The sequence below is a fragment of the Schistocerca nitens genome, chromosome 4, assembly GCF_023898315.1.
Source record: "Schistocerca nitens isolate TAMUIC-IGC-003100 chromosome 4, iqSchNite1.1, whole genome shotgun sequence".
Lineage (NCBI taxonomy): Eukaryota > Metazoa > Arthropoda > Insecta > Orthoptera > Acrididae > Schistocerca > Schistocerca nitens.
The window spans coordinates 109,385,783-109,407,972 of NC_064617.1; the positions used below are offsets into that span (position 1 = coordinate 109,385,783).

A 22,190-nucleotide genomic window follows, 5' to 3' on the forward strand; every position below is an offset into this window, starting at 1 on the left:
TTGGGATCCAGCACGGCGTTCCGTATTACCCTCCTGAACCCACCTATTCCATATTCTGCTTACAGTCATTGGATCTCGACCAGCGCGAGCAACAATGTCCCGATACGATAATCCGCAATCGCGATAGGCTACAATCCGAAATTTATCAAAGTCGGAAACGTGATGGTAGGCATTTCTCCTCCTTACACGAGGCATCACAACAACGTTTCACCAGGCACCGCCGGTCAACTGCTGTTTGTGTATGAGAAATCGGTTGGAAACTTACCTCATGTCAACACGATGTAGGTGTCGCCACCGGTGCCAACCTTGTGTGAATGCTCTGAAAAGCTAATCATTTGCATATCACGGCATCTTCTTCATGTCGGTTAAATTTCGCGTCTGTAGTACGTTATCTTCGTGATGTAGCAATTTTAATGGCCAGTAGTTTATTTGATAATCCAGAACTGCCGAAAAGATCAAATAATCCTTGACAGTAATACGACCTTGCAGAGTATCAGTGGGGCCAATGGAACTGCTTGATGTGGCTGCCCAAATCATCATCGATTCCCCGCCATGTTTCACTCTTGGGACGTTAACTCGGTCGGAGGGGAAAGATTAAGGGCGAGACTCATCCGACCTAATTAGTTTCTTCCACCGCTCTATAGTCTATGTTTTATGGTTTAGAAACCCCGTTTTGCTGTTACAAGCATTTGCATGACTGATGAGTGGATTTGGAATTCCAGCTTGCCGTGCGACTCCCTGCTCGTGGAGCTCCGTTCGTGTTGGTGCCGATAGGATCCACGAGTGAGACATTCAGTTCTACAGTCAGACCTTGGGGCTTTCGACCTCCTATTTTTCGTCACAACCGTCTTCAACGACCGTCTGTCAATACCACTCAGCACACACTTTCGCCCGCAGAAGATGTTTGTATGCTTTCCCTGTGTGCCGTATAATTCTTCGATACGGTGTCTATTAAAACACCAAACACCGCGGCTACTTTGGCTACGGAAGCACCCACCACATGAGAAGGATTTGTCTACGTTCGCATTTGCTTATCTGTGATACAATGTTCTCACAACAACACGGAACACTGGTCTGACCTCGGCTGAAACTTGCAACGTGTTAATGCCACTGTACAGGTGCCGATTATGATCAAGTACAACATCGTAACCTAACGTTTGTCCAGCATCTGCATTTATGGCGGAGCATGAATTTCTCGTAGTGTTTCCGTGCTTCTTCCAGCCATTATATACTGAGTTTGTGATCCGACTCGCAAATCCATTATCTTACACATTTTTCCCGCAAGTACCATTTCACGAGGCGTGTTCGCCCCCGTGTTTGGATCTTTCAAAATAGTTCAAATGGTTCTGAGCACTATCGGACTTATTTTCTGAGGCCATCAGTCCCCTAGAACTTAGAACTACTTAAACCTAACTAATCTAAGGACATCACACACATCCATGCCCGAGGCAGGATTCGAACCTGCAACCGTAGCGGTCGCGCGGTTCCAGAGTTTGAATCTTTCAGATTGGTTTAGCGGGAGACGTGTTTCCTACACTTACCTTTCTACGTTGCACATGCGTACCCTAATAGAATTTATTCTGTTGTAAGAAATTTTCGGTAATGCAGGTAAGGTGACGCTGACGCAGTTCTCCGAAATACTCTGCAGCTCAGACGAAGCAAATGCATTCACCACACAAGTTCTGTGTTTTTTAAGCTCTGGTAACAACCGAAAATAACAGTTGTCCACGACGCAAAAATATTTGAGCTTCTAAGTCAATGTAATCAAAAGATTTTCCCATTTGAGCCACATATTTTGATACTCGAAAACTCAGTCATCAAAACTTATAGTGTAGTCTCCGTTGACACAGAATCATGAAATTTGGCAGGAAGCCATGTTTCACAGTAAAGTAATGTACAAAATGTGAACAATTATTAAATTGTAACTATATCACATAAAGATATCTTTTTGCCATTAGAGCACACAATACATTATCGTCCGTCAAAAGCATAGTAGACGAACATTGCTGCATACAAACATAAAATGTAAGTTACAGTCTCATTTTAGTAAGTAAATAAAAATATTTCATACAGAAATCCTATGCTCGCTTCTTTTCGTATGTCCAGGCTAGTGTGAGGAACTCCAATGGAGATTCTGATATGGTCTTCTGATTCCCAGGCCCGATATCTTGGCAGTATCTCATCAAAAATAGGCAAAAATGGTTGAGATTCCCGATTCCTCGATTCCCAAGATGGATGATCTCTCAGTGCGCATGTCCTACTCGCACTAGGATAACTTTTTCCTCTGCTGTTGTGGGTGTGAGTGGGTGTTCTTCTCAAGTTGTGATGGAGTAGCTAATACATGTACCGCGACGGTGCAGCTTAAGTGCCAAGCTCACTGAACACGACACAACATGCCCAGATGACCACTACTCTTACTCCTCGCTTTTGTGCCATCAATACTTTCTTTTTAAGTGATGAGTTACACCAGAAAATCATTCTATAAGATATTATTTAATGGAAATATGCACTGTGTATCAGGCGACTGATTCGTTTGTTTCTAAGATGAGCAATTATACGAAGGGCAAAGGTAGCTGAACTTATCAATCTGAGAAACTCGGTAATATGCTTTTTTCAGCTCAAGTTTACATCAATGTGTACACCCAAGAATTTGGATCAACCTAGCCTGATTAATGACTGTTTTTAATGTCTTACATCAATTGTTGGTAAACTCTGTTTGTTCGATAGAACCGCATATAGTTTATTTTATAAAAATTTTAAGGGAAGTCTATTTTGACAGAATCACTTAATAACTTTTTGGCAAACATCATTAACAATTACCTGTCGCTTTCTTTCTGATGGGATTTATTATAACGCTGGTTCGTCAGCAAAAAGTACCAGTTCTGTTTGATGAATTTCAAGTGGAAGATCAGTCACATACGTAAGGATTAGGAGGAGACCCCAAATTGAGCCCTGTGGGACTCCCTTTGTAATTTCTCTCCACTTATTAAGATTTTATCACCTTCCAGCATTGTTTGAATAATTTTTCGCACACATTATTAATTTTTACACTCTATGACAGTCACTTGAAATAGGGATTAAAAGTCTTAAACATCATTTCCCAACAAGTCGCAATCTATAGCCAAGAAGAGTTTTATGGACATTGGAAACCGCTGCAAAAGATTGTGCACTCAACAGAATAACCTTAGTGAATGAGTTTAACCTCAAACAATGTTTCTCATTCTAGGAAACAGTTCTCACATGGTCTCAAGGAGCCAGATGTGCCGGATCAGGGGTTATGTCCAGTGGGTGGCAACTACAGAGAGTAACTCTTATTGCTGCATGAGTCTTCACTCATATCACCTATACTTTATTCATGGCAACGTGACGTGTACAAAATGACATGTAGAACAGTCCTTATTGGACGAGCCGCTGGTAGACTATCTCCTTGATCTTCTTGTTGTTGGCCACCCAGACAGAGCCTGACTTGCCCTCTTGAATGACAGTCATCAGCCCCTCGGCGATGAAGTCAGGCCTGCAAAGAGAACACACACACACGTCATTAAATTGTTCCAAAAAAATGCAGCGTAATAATTAACAAAATCTGTAATTCCAACCTCCACATGTAATTAAGTACTGGCTGATAATTACCAGTGGATTCATTTTATTCCTGTGAAGTATACAAGTATGCTTCAGAAGTAGGGGAGCCATAAACAGCAAGAAGGCAAGGTTAAGTATGTGCTGCAGGCAAGTGCCAAGATCACTGTATATAATGGACAAATACGATCACGAACCACAGCATAGCACCTGGCTTTCTAGCTTTTGTAACAATTTATTACATAATTTATTTATATAATTTTTGGGCATGAGTTTCTGGCTAGGGCACATCAGGTTAAATTTTGAGGTTGGAGGCTTGCCATCTTCATGTGCATCAGTAATTAACAGGACGTGATCTTACCGTAGACACATCTATATGTTGCTTAGTTTTAAAAAACTAAAGAAAATAAATTAATGAAGTAAAATTAGTTCCTATTTTAGTAAAAAACACAAGATGATAGTCCATGTACTGAAACCAGTCCCCCATGCAAGTTAATCATTGTTTACTTTTACTATTTTGCTTCCAAAGTATCAGAGTTCCTAAATGCATGCATAACGCGGTCCACAGTTCTGACGCCAGGTTTATCGCCATTCATGTTGCTGCTACTCCTCATTAGTTTCATCTTTCTTTAGTCTCTTCCTAAGCCATATTTTGTGCTCAGTAGACTCTTCATCCCTATCAACAGGTCCTATAAGTCTTCTAAACCTTCAGTGAATGTTATCCGTGGTCTCCCGTCACCCGTATTTCAACGTGAATGTGATAGATGATCTTGTCATTCATTTCCGTCATTATTTCATCAATGTACAGGTTGAACAGTAAGGGACGGAAGGCAGCGATGCAACCGTACACACTTTTTAAGCCAACCGCTTCCCTGTTGGCCTTCTTATTGTTCCCTCTTCACTTTCCTACATGTTATACAGGGCGTCCGTAAAGTCCGATTACCATTTTAAATAAACCATAACTTGGGGAAACTTTTAAATATAGAGAAACGTGATTTTTTATAATACGTTTAGCAGCTATCAAAGTTTTTTTTTTTTTTTTTTGGTGCCATTTCTCGCACATATGACTTGGACTCCATCAAACAAGAGACAGACCTGGATATGGAGCAAAGTGTCATCTCGTACGCTGAATCCAACTCTGTGGGAACGATACTGCGGAATTATCAACGCCAGTATGGGAAGACACAAACGGTAGAAACAACCATAATTAGGTTGCTGAAAAACAATAAAGAGACAGCGAGCGTCCAACATCTTCCTCGAAGTGGGCCTCCCCTGTGTATCATTATCATGCACGTGTCTACGTGTCAGTAGAGTGCAAACTTCATACTTCATTTCCACGCAGCTCCCCCCCCCCTCCCACCCCCCCCTCAGAACTCAAGTCGTCGTACTTCATGGGAATTGTAGAAAGAACGATCAATTGGCATTAAGTGTTACAAAAGCAGTTAGGCCTTTTTGCATACAAAACGCAAATGCTCCAAGCATTGCAGCGAAACGGTCGTCCTCCGCGGTATGCATTCGCGTTTTCCAGGCTACTAGCCCCTGTAGACGCTGACAGTGACTACCTGGAAAAGTGTCTGTTGCCAGATGAAGTAACGATCTACATTTATGGACATGTGAATTGGCACAGTGTCAGGATTTGGGGCTCCTAAAACCGTGATCCATCTGGCATTATGAATGAGCAAACTTCGATTAAGCACGCAGCCCTGCTGAATAACTTTACTTTTTGGAGCAGCGTCCACACTCATTTCCTTCTCCTTCTGATTTCTGATTATTGAGTGTTACACATTTATACTTCTTAACTGGGCCAGTGTTTTCACCATTGCTTTGGTGGTCCTTAATTAGGCTTCGCTACTATTCGGCATGTTCGCAGCTCGTGGTCTTGCGGTAGCGTTCTCGCTTCCCGCGATAGGGTTCGATTCCCGGCGGAGTCAGGGATTTTCTCTGCCTCGAGATTACTGGGTGTTGTTGTGTTGTCTTCGTCATCGTTCCCTATTGCGGTCGGAGGAAGGCAATGGCAAACCACCTCCGATAGGACCTTGCCTACTCGGCGGTGCGGGTCTCCCACATCGTCCCCTACGCTCCTCGGAGTATGGGACCTCATCATCATGATCACTGTACGGCACATGCCTATCTCCCATAGTGAGGACCGCAAGGTCCACCCAGTTTATTTTACATAGCTGTAAAAAGTCCTCTTTTAACAGAAGTTTATATATTTTTAAGTTTTTTTATTTTTTTTTTTATCCAATGAGTACGGCGCATTATTGTGCGTCATTATCTGTCCTCATTAAATTCTAATTTTCCTTTCTTTCATGATGTAAATTTTGTTTCAACTCTTATGTAAGCCTCATTGAGTCGTCACCTTTTAGTTAGCAAGTTTTGAATTGCTCTTACTTTTAATGTGTCTCTTTAGTGTTAGTGAAGCTAGCTATTAACTGGTACAGTAGTTTCTGACAGTGTACACTGTAAGGATTTGCTACTTTCCATTTTATTCAGTTCCATTTTACCTAGTAGCGAGATGCTTTTTAGTATGAGTGGCACATGTGTATGTTCTTTCAACTCATGACTGTGGTACGTAATTCCCCGTCGCCGTATGTATCCTCGCTAAACTAAAAACGTGCATGTTGCTCGTGGAGAGGCAAAGATTCTCATTGCGATTTAAGGTTTATACATAAATTTAATGTCGCCGACTTCCAGATAGTTTTACTACTGTTCTTTACTGCTTGCATTCAATATGTTCCTTACCACTCATAACGTACTTTTAAAGCGCTTCACGTAACTTTCTTGTAATTTTTTTTTTTAATGTTGACACCAGTAACTCAAATTGTGAACGACCGGGTTAGATGGCCGCGCGTTTTTCTACTTGTCAACAGATGGTCAGATGGCAGTACTTTTGCCACTCTGGTTTACCAGCTTGCTTCCCCCTTCGTGTAAGCTACTCCGTGCTCTGCTCTCGCCAGTGATATTTCCAGACCCAGGCAGTTGTCCACAGTATTTTCTGGAGTCACTTTGCCATTGACTTATGTTTTGCTGCACCCAGCCCGACCGCTGTTTTATAAAATGTTATATGTAACTTCTTTCCTGTTTTTTTTAATATATGTACTACTGCTTGCAAAAACTATTACCAGCTTCGGTCTCTTGTTTATTTCCAGTATAATACCTGACGATGGGCCTGCAAGAACCCGAAACCGGTCGCGTTTCAACTACTGAAAAATAGAAAGAACTTTACGTCTGAAGCGGTATTTTCAACCTCCGCTATAATGTTCAGTTGCGGATGTTCCTCCAGCAGGATTGCTTGATGAAATACAGTGTAGTTATGGGGACGGCGGATCCTGAAGACACGGTCTGGAAATACCACTCAACAGCCAAGGGAGTTCCCTTGCTGGGAACCTTCGGTGTACAGAGCTTTAAAACCGCGATGGCAATCTAAAACGGTAAAAAAAATCTCGAGTGTACTCTTTCTCAAAATTCGTCAAGCCAAAAATAATTCTGGGTGTCTGTAGGAGCCAATGTGGAGACCTGCTCCAACCTTGGCGTAAAACTTTAACGTCAACAAGTCATCTCCAGAAGGCAGTCATTCCCGCGATTCCCATAGTACCTCGTTATCCGGTGTCTAGCACGAAGGAGCCTTCCCATCAGTGACCGAGGAACAGTATGGTATGCAAGTTTGTAAGGCATGTACAGTGTTTTATAGCCATGTCGCACCATGAGTAGTCATCGCCCGATGTGGAGGAATGGGCGAAGGTGAACAACTGTAGAGGGACACCGAATTTTGTATACAGTAAATAGATTGAAGAATGCCTAAGGATTGGAACATGGGAATTATCTACCCGTTACATAAAACAGGTAACAAGTCATAATGTAGCAATTATCGTGTAATCACTCACTTGAACGTAACATATAAGATATTTAGTAAAATTTTAGCTTCCAGACTTGAAGGAATGATAGAAAGGATATTGGCGGACTAGCAGGCTGGATTTAAGAGCAGCAGATCCACGATGGATCAGATATTTTTATTAAGACAAGTGCTAGAGAAGTTTTACGAGTATGACAAGCAACTACATCAGTTGTACATTGATTTTAAGCAAGCGTACGGCAGCATATACAGGAAAAAAATTATACAGATCATGAAAGAATTTTGAATCCCGCTAAAACTAGCCAGTTTAACAGAAATGACAATGAAAGCAACAGTGTGTAAAGTAAGAGGGGGCTACGACACGGAGATGTGATCTCTACAATGCTATTTAATTTAGTTTTAGAAAAGGAGATGCGGCAAATGCTGATAAGCTCAGGACAAACAATACTTAATCGGCACGTTCAAGTGGTAGCATATGCGCATGACGTAGCATTAATGGCAAGGAGTGTAAGGGCACTAAAGGGGAACTATCATACGTTAGAGGAAGCAGCAAGTAGGTTTAGAAGTAAACATAAACAAAGCAAAGTATATGGTGATGGGGGAGCCCAATATAAAAGGACAAAAGAATTCAATAGTAATAAAGGGGAAAGAATATGAAAGAGTGAAAACATTTAAATATTTATGTTCTGTAATAACGGGGGACAATAAAGTAGCAGTAGAAATTCAATAAAGGATAGCGAGTGGAAATCGTTGCTATTTTGCCTTGCAGAAAGTATTTAATTCCAGGAATTTTAGTAGGAATCAAAATATACACGACCATATTAAGACCTATAGTAATATATGGATCAGAAGGTTGAGTATCGACATTAAACGAGGAGAACTGGTTATTGAGATGGGAAAGAAAGATACTGAGAAGGATTGTTGGAGCTGTGAGAGAGAAAACTGACTGGAGAGTAAGGACAAATGTAGAGCTACAAACACTTTTTGGACAGGTGGATATTTTTGTTAAAATAAAGCAGGGACGAATAAGACGTGCAGTACATGTAAAGAGAATGCTAAAAACTCGGAGTTGTAATGACACATTCCGGTGCAGAGACATGCAATACCTTAAAGGCTGCGCCAAAGATTAAATTGAGAGGCATGTAGATTATAATCTTTGTAATGTTCACATTGGATTATCTTTTGTTTCATACTCCAATAAGGAGCTAAGGGACACTTTCGATTGTTGCCTTGTGGAGCATGGACGTAATTTTTGGTGTGTGCGGAAAGGCAGCCATCTTGTTAGTAATTATGGTTTGTGCGACGAGCAGAGCAAGTCTTATTGTCTTGTGAATAAAAAATAGTGAAAAGTATCGAAGTGTTACGAAAACTATTTAAAGCGAGGTACCATTGTATTCCTTGGTTTCCACCGTCTTCGTGAAGTGAACCGATGCCGACTCATGATGGTACACACGGTCAACAAAGAGAAGAACATCGATGGCGACTAATGAATTAATATTGTGGCAGAAGGACTAATTCTACGTCTAAGGTGAGAACTCTGATTAAATCAACAATGACGCAGAATTAAAAATGTAATTAATCGGAATGGAAAATTATATTACAGGCATATTTCACGCAGCACTGTATTTGTCCGCATTCAAGCCTGTCAATACAATCCGCAAAAAAGCCTTTCAAAAATTCTAAAGTTACAGTTCTATATCCATAATTTTTCCTCATTTCAAAAAAAAAACCAATAAATTTAATTTTTTTTTATTTATTTCGCCACACTGGCGACCGCTGACCGGGACAGTGCTGGTGGAACAAAGAGTAAGTACTTGATTGTTGTACTACAAATGTACTAATTACTGTTTCTCTGTTACATGACGCACATGGAAAATGACGAATAAGGTGAAACAATATTAACTGTATAAACGGATGGCACAATAACCAAGGGAACAAGGACAAGGATTTACAAAACTAACGTAATCGTGAGTGACGCAGCTCAGCCGGAAATAAGGTAGGAAAACGCAAACGCATGCAGCGGCTGCACCTTGGCTTAGCTCCACTTAAAGCAGAACATTTTCCTTTCCATATTAAAATTCTGGTAGTGTTTGTGCCAACACACAATTACACTTTGATAATTACTTTTTTATGTTCAACAATCGCAGAATTAGAAGACGTAGTGCGCCATCTTGTAAATTTCCGACGCGCAACAAATAACAATCGAGAGATATTTTTATTAATTCAACTGCGAGAGAATTTAAAGATTTAGATTAACAGTAAAGTACAGATAAAATAATATCTTCACAATGGAATCGGAGAATTTTAATTTGACAAATGTCCATGGACACGTCACCGATTCTGACAATAGTGACGTAAATGATGACGGAATTAGTTTCTCAGTACAACATAATGTAGAAGTAAATACAATTCAATTGCACTCCACAGGGATTAACAATAACGAACCACTTGTAAATGAAACCTTGTACACAGTCGATGAAGCATCGATTACCAGATCAGATGAAAATATTTCGCGTGAAATCAGTGAACCTAGCACGGTTTCGATTCAATCAGATCGTGGTAGAGAAACAAAGGTTATAAATAATGGCATAAATACAAACACACAAGCTTCGTCATTTACGCTTGAGGCATTATATAGTCTGATGTCAAAAGTGAGCGAGCAATTATCTGATTTAAAGATCAGTCACAATACAACGAACACAAAACCGTCGAATCTAGAAATCAGCCACAACACAACGAACACAAAACTGGCAAATCTAGAAATCAGCCACAACATGACAAACACAAAATTGTCAAACATGGAAATTGGGTTCCAACAGCAGTTTTCAAGTGTAAACACGCAATTTGAAAATATGCACAAACATTTTGATCAACGCTTAAATAAAGTCACCAATGAAATCGATCAAAAGATTGAAGACAAAGTCATCAAAATAGTCAATAGTGTATACAAAGCATTGGCAAATGATTTAGAAAAGAAATTGTCAGATCTTGCAAACAAACAGGAACAGGAACTGTCAGAAACCATAGAAACACACAATCAAACACAAACGGTACAAAAAGCAATACATGAAAACGTACAGGCTATTCAATTACATTTAACCAGTCCGCATGTGAAGAAATACCTGACCAAGTTAATAAAGTTAACGAAGAAGTCGGTTTTCTGAAACAGGAGACTCGACGTATCAACGCGGACATTATCAAAATAAATGAAACTTTAGAAACCGGTAATGTAAATGAATCAATAACTGACCGGGAAACAAAACTTTTTGAAAAATTAGGTAATGAAATCAAAGTAGCCGAAGACAGAATACTCGAGGAAATTGCTGGTAGACTGAATGTTTCAAATGACTTGCCTACGTCAAGCAACAGGCAGCCTGATGTCAATAACGCAGAACATCACTCGCCCAGTCCGGCGTATGTGCACGCACCGGCGCAGGCAAACAACGGCTATTCGCCAAAAGCGGTGCTGCAACAGGCAGTAGGCGTGTCGCCTTGCATTTCGACGATTCTAGTCGATGAGAGCCTGTTGAAACATAGACAGTTCCAGTTTTCTCCACAGAATCCAGAAAAACTCATCCAGTCGTATTCGTAAGAGCATTTAAAAATGTCTTACCAAGAAACTGGACTGAGGCACAGAAGATTAGGTATGTAGTAGGCTTCACACAAGGCGACGCACTTTTGTGGGCCACAGACATGGCTGAACAGTGCGTCACCTACGAACAATTTGTACGGGCTTTCTTGGAGAAATATTGGTCTACTGGGGCCCAAAAAAGACTGCGACGTGAGGAATTCAACCCACAACCGTTCAACCTAAAAAACGGCGGGTTGAGAAAGTATTTCGAAAGGTATTTGAATAAGACGCGCTATTGGAACAATCCAATACAGCACGTAGATGTTCTCAAAATTCTGAAAAACAGACTACCCGCGAACTTCGAAAAATTGGTAACCATACCGGAGAACGACCTTGAATACCTTCTTTCCGTGCTTGACTCAATTTATCTAATATATGAAGAAGAGCCGAGCACAAGTAATCGGAATGAACACTCCGTAACCAATCAAAACAACGGTAACGGGAATCATTTTAATGACAATGGACAAAACCATCACAGTTGGCATCCGTATGCGACAAGGCCAAATAATGGAAACTGGAATTACGGAAATCGGAGGAATTCGGCGCCACAGAGACGTGAAGACCGAAGATATAGTACAGATTACGGTCCACGCCGGTATGGAAATAATAGAAATCACGTGAATGATTGGTCAGGTCCGCGTTATGAAAGGCGGCACACAAATGAAAATTACAATAGTTACGGTAATAGGAATGACCGACCAAGGAGAAATAGCGACGGCCGTTCGCAAGAAAATGTTGCACGCAGCGGTCCGGAAACTAATTGGCGACAGAATAACCACTCAGTACACTTCGTAGAGGTAACGGACAGTATTGAAGCAACGCCGTTGTCTCCCCCGGTAAACAACAATCGGTCGCAATGAGCCCCCACCGGCCGACCGATTTGACAACAGGGGGCACAAACAAGCACACATTACATCTTAAAAAATTATTTTTAAAATATGATCAGGATGCTACCGTAGAAGATGATCTATGTGAAGAAGAGATGAAGGCACCGGACAAGGTAAGTGACCTCGTGCAGGCTGTAATAACAGCAAAGATAGGAACTATAATTACCGACGTAATTTTAGATACAGGTGCATCTACGAATATTATTTCTAATTGTTTATTTAAAGAAGTTTCGAAAGCATTAAAAGTACCAGTGTTGCCAACGGAAAATTGTAAAATCTTGACAGCTGTAGGTAACAAGTCATAAAGTATTAAGTGGCAGACGCAAATACCTGTTACCATTAGCGATGTCACGATAAACTGTACATTCTTAATCGTTGACAAATTAATCGTCAATTGTATTTTAGGTATGGAAGTTTTCCGGCAGTATAAAGTAAACATCGACGTAGGCAGTGGATTTTGCTATTTCCGAGTGGGCATTCGTAGTGTCAAGGTCAATCTTGTAAAGTCAACAATAGAGCGTAATGGCCAATTACAGAAACAAGCTGAAGTAAAATTAGTTTACCCACAAGTGTTACTGATAGATATTCCTTTCCCCGAACAATTAGACACGGAAATAATTAACGAACAGGCCGCCCACGAGAAGGTAGGAAAATCCACTTGTCTTTCAGAAACTCAACAAAATGAACTAGCAGATCTTATTTATGAATACCGAGACATTTTTAGAAAACAGCCGACAATAATCAAAAAGTATGAATACAAAATGGAAATCTACCCACATAAAACGTACTGCCATAAATCATATGCGATACCATGGGCAAAGAAGGAAGCGGTTCGCAAAGAAATAAATAGAATGGTTCTGTGGAAGGTGATAGAACCTTCGCATTCACCGTACTTCAGTCCCATCCTAGCTGTCAGCAAACCTGACGGGTCAGTGAGATTAGTACTTGATGCGCGGGAAATTAATATGATCATCGTACCAATACGCGCTAGGCCGGAGAACTTAGATGAGCAATTGCTTAAATTTCATGGAGTAAAGTATTTAACATCCGTTGACATGAAGGCTTCGTATTGGCAAATAGCCCTACATAGTGATAGCAGAAAATATACTGCGTTCATTCATGCTGGCAGAAGCTATCAGTTCCAAGTATTGCCATTTGGACTCAACGTGAGTGCTGGGGTGTTTATAGAGGCTTTAGACAGAGTATTGGGTCCAAAACTGATTAGCAAAGTGACGTTGTATGTAGACGATCTCTTGATAGCCACGGAGACCTGGCAAGAGAATGTAGAATTGGTACACAAGGTGTTCCAAAAATTCCGAGAATATGACGTCATAGCAAATTTGAAGAAGTCCGAATTCGGAAGGGATCGAATAAAATTTTTAGGCCACATTATTTCACCAGGCGGAATTTTACCAGATCCATAAAAGCTTGATGCCATAAAATAATTCCCCTCACCACAAACACGTAAACAATTGAAAGCTTTTCTGGGGCTCACGTCATTTTTTCGAAAATTCGTGCCCAAACAGTTACTGGATAGTGATTCCCTACTCAACCTTTTAAGGAAAAACCACACATGGTTGTGGACAGAAAAATGTGAGGAAGATTTCGTAAAAATCAAACAGGCACTCATAAACGCACCCATTTTGAAGCATACGCAAGTTCCAATACTATCTCTGTGGAAGGCATACACGAGTGTTTTGTGATCATCAAGCATTATCGTTTTTACTCACGTGTAAACTGTTGCACAAACGGATTGCACGTTGGTGTTTATTCCTCCAGGAATTTTATTTCGAGATAGTTTATATCAAGGGTGAACAGAATGTAATTGCTGACGCATTATCGCGTTTGCCACAAGGCTTGAGCGAGTTCAATGAATTGATCGAACAGACTTCCGATTTTAGAGTTTTTCTGATTAATGGTGGCACATTTCAACCATATTACAGAAAGATGTGTAAAGACATGAGCAAACTACAAAAGGAAGACAATAGATGCAGACAAGTTATACAAAAACTGCAGGCAGATGACAATAGTACATTGAAACAATATTACACACTGTCAAACGATGTTCTTTTCTACAGGCGCAATCCACAATCCAACACCTGGTGTGTATGCATCCCGGAAGAATACATAGACAATTTGATAAGACACACACATAGAGTATGGGGACACTATGGGGTATCAAAATGTACAGCGAAAATATCAATGTATTGTTACTTCCCGAATCTCAGACGCAGGATTGAACAAATAATAAAAAAGTGTACAATATGTCAGAAGGTTAAACATCTTAGCCCGCATCTCGTGGTCGTGCGGTAGCGTTCTCGCTTCCCACGCCCGGGTTCCCGGGTTCGATTCCCGGCGGGGTCAGGGATTTTCTCTGCCTCGTGATGGCTGGGTGTTGTGTGCTGTCCTTAGGTTAGTTAGGTTTAAGTAGTTCTAAGTTCTAGGGGACTTATGACCACAGCAGTTGAGTCCCATAGTGCTCAGAACCATTTTTTTGAGGTTAAACATCTTAACAGATCTTGTTTGGACGTATTACACCCTATCATTCCAACTAGACCAAGAGAACTAGTTTCTGTGGACGCAGCAGAACCATATCCACGAGCTAGGGGAGGAGTTAGATATGTGATCGCATTTTATGATGTCTTCACAAAGTATTTAAAAATGTATGCTATAAAAGCAGTACTGTCGGGATCAATAATCAAACGCATGATAAAAGACTACATACCACTAGTGGGAAAACCGAAAATTATATTAACTGATAATGCAACAAACTTCACTAGTAATAAATGGAAAACATTTCTCGAATCTCAAAACATAAAACATATATTGACATCCAAATTTCACCCAGAATCGAGCCCGATTGAGAGAAATTTCAAAGAATTTAATCGCTTTATAAGAACTTATATACCAAAAAAGCAGACAAAATGGGTAGAATACATGGCCCCATTTCAGCATATTGTAAATAATTTAATTCATACTTCAACAGGCTTTACACCTACAGAGTTAATGTTTCAAGGCACAGAACTTGACGAATGGGCTCAACCTTTACCTAAATTAGCCACAAAGGAAATAACACTAGACGAAAAGGTACGTCAAGCATTACTACAGATGGAAGAACAAGCAGAAATAAGGAGAAAACAGTTCAACAAAAATATAAGAAAGGTTACAGAATTTAACATTGGACAGGAAGTACTATTACGTACCCACCCAAAATCCTCTAAAATTAAGGCATTAAACAAAAAGTGGCAGTTGTTGTATGATGGCCCTTTCATTATAATAGACAAAGCTCACCCAGGATGTTATCTGTTAGGTAACACACGAACGGGCAAGGTGAAAGGGTTATACCCCCACAAGGATATCAAGGAATTTTTTCATTAAAGGTTATATGTTATTTTAGCAAAATTGAAATTATACAACCTTGGATCACATGGTAAAATTGCTGTCATTAACCTAAGAAACTTGCGAACACGAAAACAAAAGACAGTCAGTTAGTGAAAAACATGCATTAAACTAGAAAACATAACTGAAATTTCAGTTAAACATCGAAACTAGTAACCAACTGGAGGCATATGCCAGCTTAAAACCACATATTTAACGACACTTAATGAAACATGTGTTACTGTGAGTCTTAACACTATAAAATAAACCATACAGTACTTTTGTAGTCTAACTCAGTTATTTAAGAGAGAGGAACAAAGACAAATTAGCGCGAAGGTCAGAGTTTGTTCGTTTGAGACGAGCAACAAACCACGCGTCAAAGTTGCAATACAACGCTCAGCTGACGAGCACGCGATAGCGGCATGGCAAGACGAGGGCATTGGCCGCTCTGTAGGCAGCGAGCCGGGGAGAAATCTTCCCCCCTTCCCTGTACGATCAGCTGAGTGTATACAAAGCGCGAAGGCGCATGCGCGGTCGCGTCCAGGCGTCACGTGACTCGCTCTCAAAACAAATACCTAGAATTTATAGAGAGAGAAACACATTAACATTAGTAAACACCTAAAGCACTCAGCAAACAACTTTGTAGAATATATAAGCTATACACGAGGGTACATGTACGAAAGCTAAAGTGTAAAGGAGGAAAATATGGAATGATTGCGCATTAATGGACCGTAAGGTAGTTATGTATGTAAGAAGAAATATTTAGTTGTAAGTATTATTAGTATAAGGGACGATGCTCAGCACACCCTGAATTATTTTGGAATATTGAGGGAATGGTGCAGGGTACCGAAAAAGGGCCCCACCAGCAAAGTGTATATTATAGTGGTAGATATTTTTGGTGTGTATAAACGTGTGTATGAATGTGTGAAAGGCGAAAGAAGCTCCGTACATGTACGGAACCTAAACAACATAGAAGTGTATAAGGAAAATTAAACTCTAAGACAACTTCGTGTAAACATGTATACCTAACGTCAAGAAACAACGTAATTAAAACCGTAAGACTCTACGAGTTTACGAGAAAATACGAAAGACCTGATACACAGTGCAACATTAGCGATGGTTCTCTCATGTATGCAGAAGGAAGGTATGAATTACTATAATGTCAAAATTATATCTTTCATACATATCACGATTTACGGTCACAAAGAATGAAAATGGTATCGCCGCTGTACGAGAAACAGGTAAGTAGGGTGATGGACGACCTATAAGCAAAGGAATCGTCTATAAAATAAACTATGAAAAAAAAAACGTAATACAGAATTTCATGCTGCACTGAAGCTATGAAAGTCTGATTATTCGTGTACATAGATTTTCATGACAATCGATGGATTAAAAAGTCTGTATTTTTTTTTCTCATGATAACACAAGACGCCTATAAGCGCACTTTAGTTGAAGATGATACACGCATACAAGGGCGTGCCGCTATTATGAAACACTGTACATAGTAATAGTAGCTACACCCTGAACTTCAAGATTTTATGTTTATATGTCCATGTTGGTGTAGGAAGTTTTATTAGGGGTAATGATTTACAAGCACACCAGAACGTGCTTAAGCACAAAACACTGTACATATTAGGGTTATGCTACATATAAATGATTGTTTCGTGCATTTTCAGATTTTATACGTAAAAAAACAGTAGCATACACGTAGTCGTTGCCATTATCCTAAGTAGAAGGTAGAAAATTCCCTTCCCAAGCTGCAATGGAGAGGCTACCGGTGTATTCTCTGCATGTTGATGCATGTCGTTGCGTATGAAGAATAAGTAACGAAGGTAAACCTTAACTTACACACGAGTTCTAAAAATGGAAACAAAGGACTTGTTCCTTCTAACTGATTAATGGAAAAATGTGTGTGTGTCAGTAAAATCCAAGACGAAGAAGCCACTACGAGTGGTCAAAAATTTTTCAATTCTCGTCGATAGTTTTTTCCTGTAATTAATGTAACCAGTATGCGTTATATGTTATTCCATTGTATGTGATGTACTTTGTATTTCATGCCAAGTCCCGTGACTTACAAATTTGTGAATACTTGTGTACATTGACCAGAAGTATTGAGGGAAATGAATCTCGGTACAATAGGTAAAAGGGGTTAATGCGAAGAGAAAAGTGTAGTGAAAAAGAAAGTTTCGATCGCAATACTCGCGGTTAAAGTGGTGTGTGTAGAAATTAAAATTGTGCAAAGGAGTGCTACGTTGCAAGTGTCAGCGAGCCTAAACAAGTGACATCGAAAATTGAAGCTTGTATCGTCAAACGACCCTTGGCGTCACAATAGGAAAAGACAATGCCAAACAAGTTTGACATGGTACGCTTCTTACCAGGAGCTGCATCGACGGGATCGTCCTCCGCCTCGCATATAGTGTGGTGTGTTCTTCGGGGCACATATTCCAATGTACCTCGTCGTATCCAGTCTAAGTTCTGAAAGGAACTACAAAAAGCACACGCATACTGAGGTTCGGAAGTCTCGATGGTACCCGCACGTCGGTGTATATTCAGTGCACTGGCGCGCGCATTCAACCAACGTCGCCCGCTAACGGACGACCAATCAGGCGCGCGTATGACCCGTCCATATTCAACACTGGGGCTAGCGAACAAAGATTAAATTGAGAGGCATGTAGATTATAATCCTTGTAATGTTCACATTGGATTCTCTTTTGTTTCATACTCCAAGAAGGAGCTAAGGGACACTTTCGATTGTTGCCTTGTGGAGCATGGACGTAATTTTTGGTGTGTGCGGAAAGGCAGCCATCTTGTTAGTAATTACGGTTTGTGCGACGAGCAGAGCAAGTCTTATTGTCTTGTGAATAAAAAATAGTGAAAAGTATCGAAGTGTTACGAAAATTATTTAAAGCGAGGTACCATTGTATTCCTTGGTTTCCACCGTCTTCGTGAAGTGAACCGATGCCGACTCATGATGGTACACACGGTCAACAAAGAGAAGAACATCGATGGCGACTAATGAATTAATATTGTGGCAGAAGGACTAATTCTACGTCTAAGGTGAGAACTCTGATTAAATCAACAATGACGCAGAATTAAAAATGTAATTAATCGGAATGGAAAATTATATTACAGGCATATTTCACGCAGCACTGTATTTGTCCGCATTCAAGCCGATCAATACAATCCGTAAAAAAGCCTTTCAAAAATTCTAAAGTTACAGTTCCATATCCATAATTTTTCCTCATTTCAAAAAAAAAACAATAAATTTAAATTTTTTTTATTTATTTCGCTACAGAGTGTCAAGATAGTTTTCATGGGAAAACCTGAAGGGAGAAGAAGAAGAGGTACATCCAGGAAAGGTGGCTGGACGAGAGGGAAGAAGATCTAAAGGTGATGGGAATAAAAAACTGGAGAAGGAAGGCTATGGACGGAGAAGAATGGAGGCAGGTAGTACAGGAGGGCAAGGTTCCTCAAGTACTATAGAGCCAACCAAGAAGAAGAAGAAGAAACAGATTGACGTGGATGTCGGTTGCAGTAGTTATTCACGGATGAAAAGGCTTCCCGGGGGTAAACTAGCGTGGAGAGCTGCATCAAACCAGCCGAACTTAAGACCACATCAACACGTACGTTGTGTGTACTAACATACGTTTGTTCAGGCCATCGGACTTTCTACAAATGTGGCATGGTACTGGCCCAGGTCAGTACACTAAGCGCCAGTAAAATTGAAGTAGAAAATGGTACGTGCGTGCAGAGGCCTCCGTAGGAGGCTGTCACGTCTATCATCGGCTGCCGGGCGTAGTCGTGTAGGCAGTACTGGACGACGTCCCTCGCAAGCGGCGTGTCCGTAGGCCCCGGGCACAGCGCCACCATCCTCACGCCAGTCTGATTCACGTGCAGCTCGTCCTGCAACACAACACAACACAACACGTCACAGACCCATGTCCTGTGTAGTCGGGCACAGTGTCAGACTTCTGGGTCAGGGCGCACTATAAAAATGCCAGCTCACGAAACAACTTGGCGGGGGGTGGGGGGGAATTATGGGAACTCCAAAACACAACATATCCATAATTTTTCCTCATTACACCAAGAAGAAGTGCAGATGATAAACGGGACAATTATTGGACAAATATATTATACTAGAACTAACATGTGATTTCATTTTCACGCAATTTGGGTGCATAGATCCTGAGAAATCAGTACCCAACACAACCACCTCTGGCCGTAATAACGGCCTTGATACGCCTGGGCATTGAGTCAAACAGAGCTTGGATGGCGTGTACAGGTACAGCTGCCCATGCAGCTTAAACGCGATACCACGGTTCATCAAGAGTAGTGACTGGCGTATTGTGACGAACCAGTTGCTCGGCCACCATTGACCAGACGTTTTCGATTGGTGAGAGATCTGTAGAATGTGCTGACCAGGACAGCAGTCGAACATTTTCTGTATCCAGAAAGGCCCGTACAGGACCTGCCACATGCGGTCGTGCATTGTCCTGCTGAAATGTAGGGTTTCGCAGGGATCGAATGAAGGGTAGAGCCACGGGTCGTAACACATCTGAAATGTAACGTCCACTGTTCAAAGTGCCATCAATGCTAACAAGAGGTGACATAGACGGGTATCCAATGGCACCCCATAACCATCACGCCGGGTGATAGGCCAGTGAGGCGATGACGAATACGTGCTTCCAATGTGCGTTCACCGCGATGTCGCCAAACACGGATGCAACCATGATGATGCTGTTAACAGAACCTGGATTCATCCGAAAAAATGACGTTTTGCCATTCATGCACCAAGGTTCGTCGTTGAGTACAACATCGCAGGCGTTCCTATCTGTGATGCAGCGTCAAGGGTAACCGCAGCCACGATCTCCGAGCTGATAGTCCATGCTGCTGCAAACGTCGTCGAACTGTTCGTGCAGATGGTCGTTGTCTTGCAAACGTCCCCATCTGTTGACTCAGGGATTGAGACGTTGCAGTACGATCCGTTACAGCCATGTGGATAACATGCCTGTCATCTCGACTGCTAGTGATACGTGGCCGTTGGGATCCAGCACGGCGTTCCGTATTACCCTCCTGAAACCACCGATTCCATATTCTGCTAACAGTCATTGGATCTCGCACAACGCGAGCAGCAATGTCGCGATACGATAAACCACAATCGCGATAGGCTGCAATCCGACCTTTATCAAAGTCGGAAACGTGATGGTACGCATTTCTCCTCCTTACACGAGGTATCACAACACCAATTCACCAGGCAACGCCGGTCAACTGCGGTTTGTGTATGAGAAATCGCTTGGAAACTTTCTTCATGTCAGCACGTTGTAGGTGTCGCCACCGGTGCCAACCTTGTGTGAATGCTCTGAAAAGCTAATCATTTGCATATCACAGCATCTTCTTCCTGTCGGTTAAATTTCGCGTCTGTAGGACGCTATCTTCGTGGTGTAGCAATTTTAATGGCCAGTAGTTTATTACCACACCTATTGAAAAATAGCATCCAGTCGTCTCGGATTGGATAAACACAGGTCCTGGATAGTTTTCAAGAGAGTCGTATACCAGAGGTGGACAAGTATCACTCACGTTTCTCTCCAAACTAGGCCACAAAGGCTGAATAATAATGAGATCTGGTGATGGTGATGGCTAGGAAAGACGTCATAATTCATCCTTGTGCTCACAAAACCAATCCTAGACAACCAAAACCAGGGTTACCATGGAGTACCACGATAGTGCTGCCCAAATCATTATAAGGTATAGTTTCTGCAAACAAATTTACAAAACAGAGCAGATCGCTCACGAGTTATATTGTACAACGTTTCCAGAGGATTGTTATCAGTCAGCTGACATCAACAGATTCAACTCGATCTTATCTTCTCATTATTTCGGAGTCAAGGGCTGTAAATAAAAACCACTCACCAGTGATGCAAAGGCCCGTAACTTGATGCCCAAACCATAATATGTGAGCTTTGGAGGAATGGAAGAAAGTCATTCGGTTCGAAGAGCCATGTTTAACACTGTTTCTAGCTCCTGGCCGAGTTTACGTCCTAGGAGTGAAAATGGCGCGCGCATTCGGCGATGATTTCGACAACAGTTTTCGTATTAGTTTTAGTTACTTTGACAAAACTGTTTGACAAACAAATTCAGTTCTTGCCAAAGTGTACGTACTTATGTTTTTGCGCACAAGACAAAGCTCGTCTTGTTTTTTTATTTTTTATTATTTATTATTTACTTATTTATTTTGTGAGCCATCTGGTCTTCTGACTGGTTTGATGCGGTCTGGCACAAATTCCTCTCCTGTGCCAACCTCTCCATCTCAAGTAGCACTTGCAACCTATGTCCTCAGTTATTTGCTGGATATATTCTCTTATCTTGCTCAACAGTTTTTACCCTCTACAGCTCCCTCTAGTACCATGGATGTCTTAACAGATGTGCTATCATCCCGTCCCTTCTCCTTGTCATTTTGTTCCACATATTACTTTTCTCTCCAATTCTGCGCAGAACCTCCTCATTCCTTACCTTATCAGTCCACCTACCTTTCAACATTCGTCTGTAGCACCACATCTCAAATGCTTCGATTCTCTCCTGTTCCAGTTTTCCCACAGTCCATGTTTCACTACCATACAACGCTGTGCTCCAAACGTACATTCTCAGAATGTGTTCGTGAGAGCCGGCCAGAGTGGCCGAGCGGTTCTAGGCGCTACAGTCTGGAACCGCGCGACCGCTACGGTCGCAGGTTCGAATCCTGCCTCGGGCATGGATGTGTGTGATGTCCTTAGGTTAGTTAGGTTTAAGTAGTTCTAAGTTCTAGGGGACTGATGACATCAGATGTTAAATCCCATAGTGCCCAGAGCCATTTCAACCATTTTTTTGT

General features: G+C 41.2%; 1 protein-coding gene across 2 annotated transcripts in view; it reads right to left on the reverse strand.

The window, feature by feature from the left end:
• Positions 1-3,305: 3,305 nt before the first annotated feature.
• LOC126251731 (15-hydroxyprostaglandin dehydrogenase [NAD(+)]-like) overlaps positions 3,306-22,190 on the reverse strand; it is a 115,890-nt gene continuing 97,005 nt past the window's right edge. For both annotated transcript variants that reach the window (XM_049952336.1, XM_049952337.1), the window contains exons 6-7: positions 19,071-19,228; positions 3,306-3,514 (exon numbers count right to left, since the gene is read on the reverse strand). In XM_049952336.1, the coding sequence (XP_049808293.1) occupies positions 3,397-3,514; positions 19,071-19,228 (276 nt within the window). In that variant the 3' untranslated portion in view covers positions 3,306-3,396. The remainder of the gene's footprint in view (positions 3,515-19,070; positions 19,229-22,190) is intronic.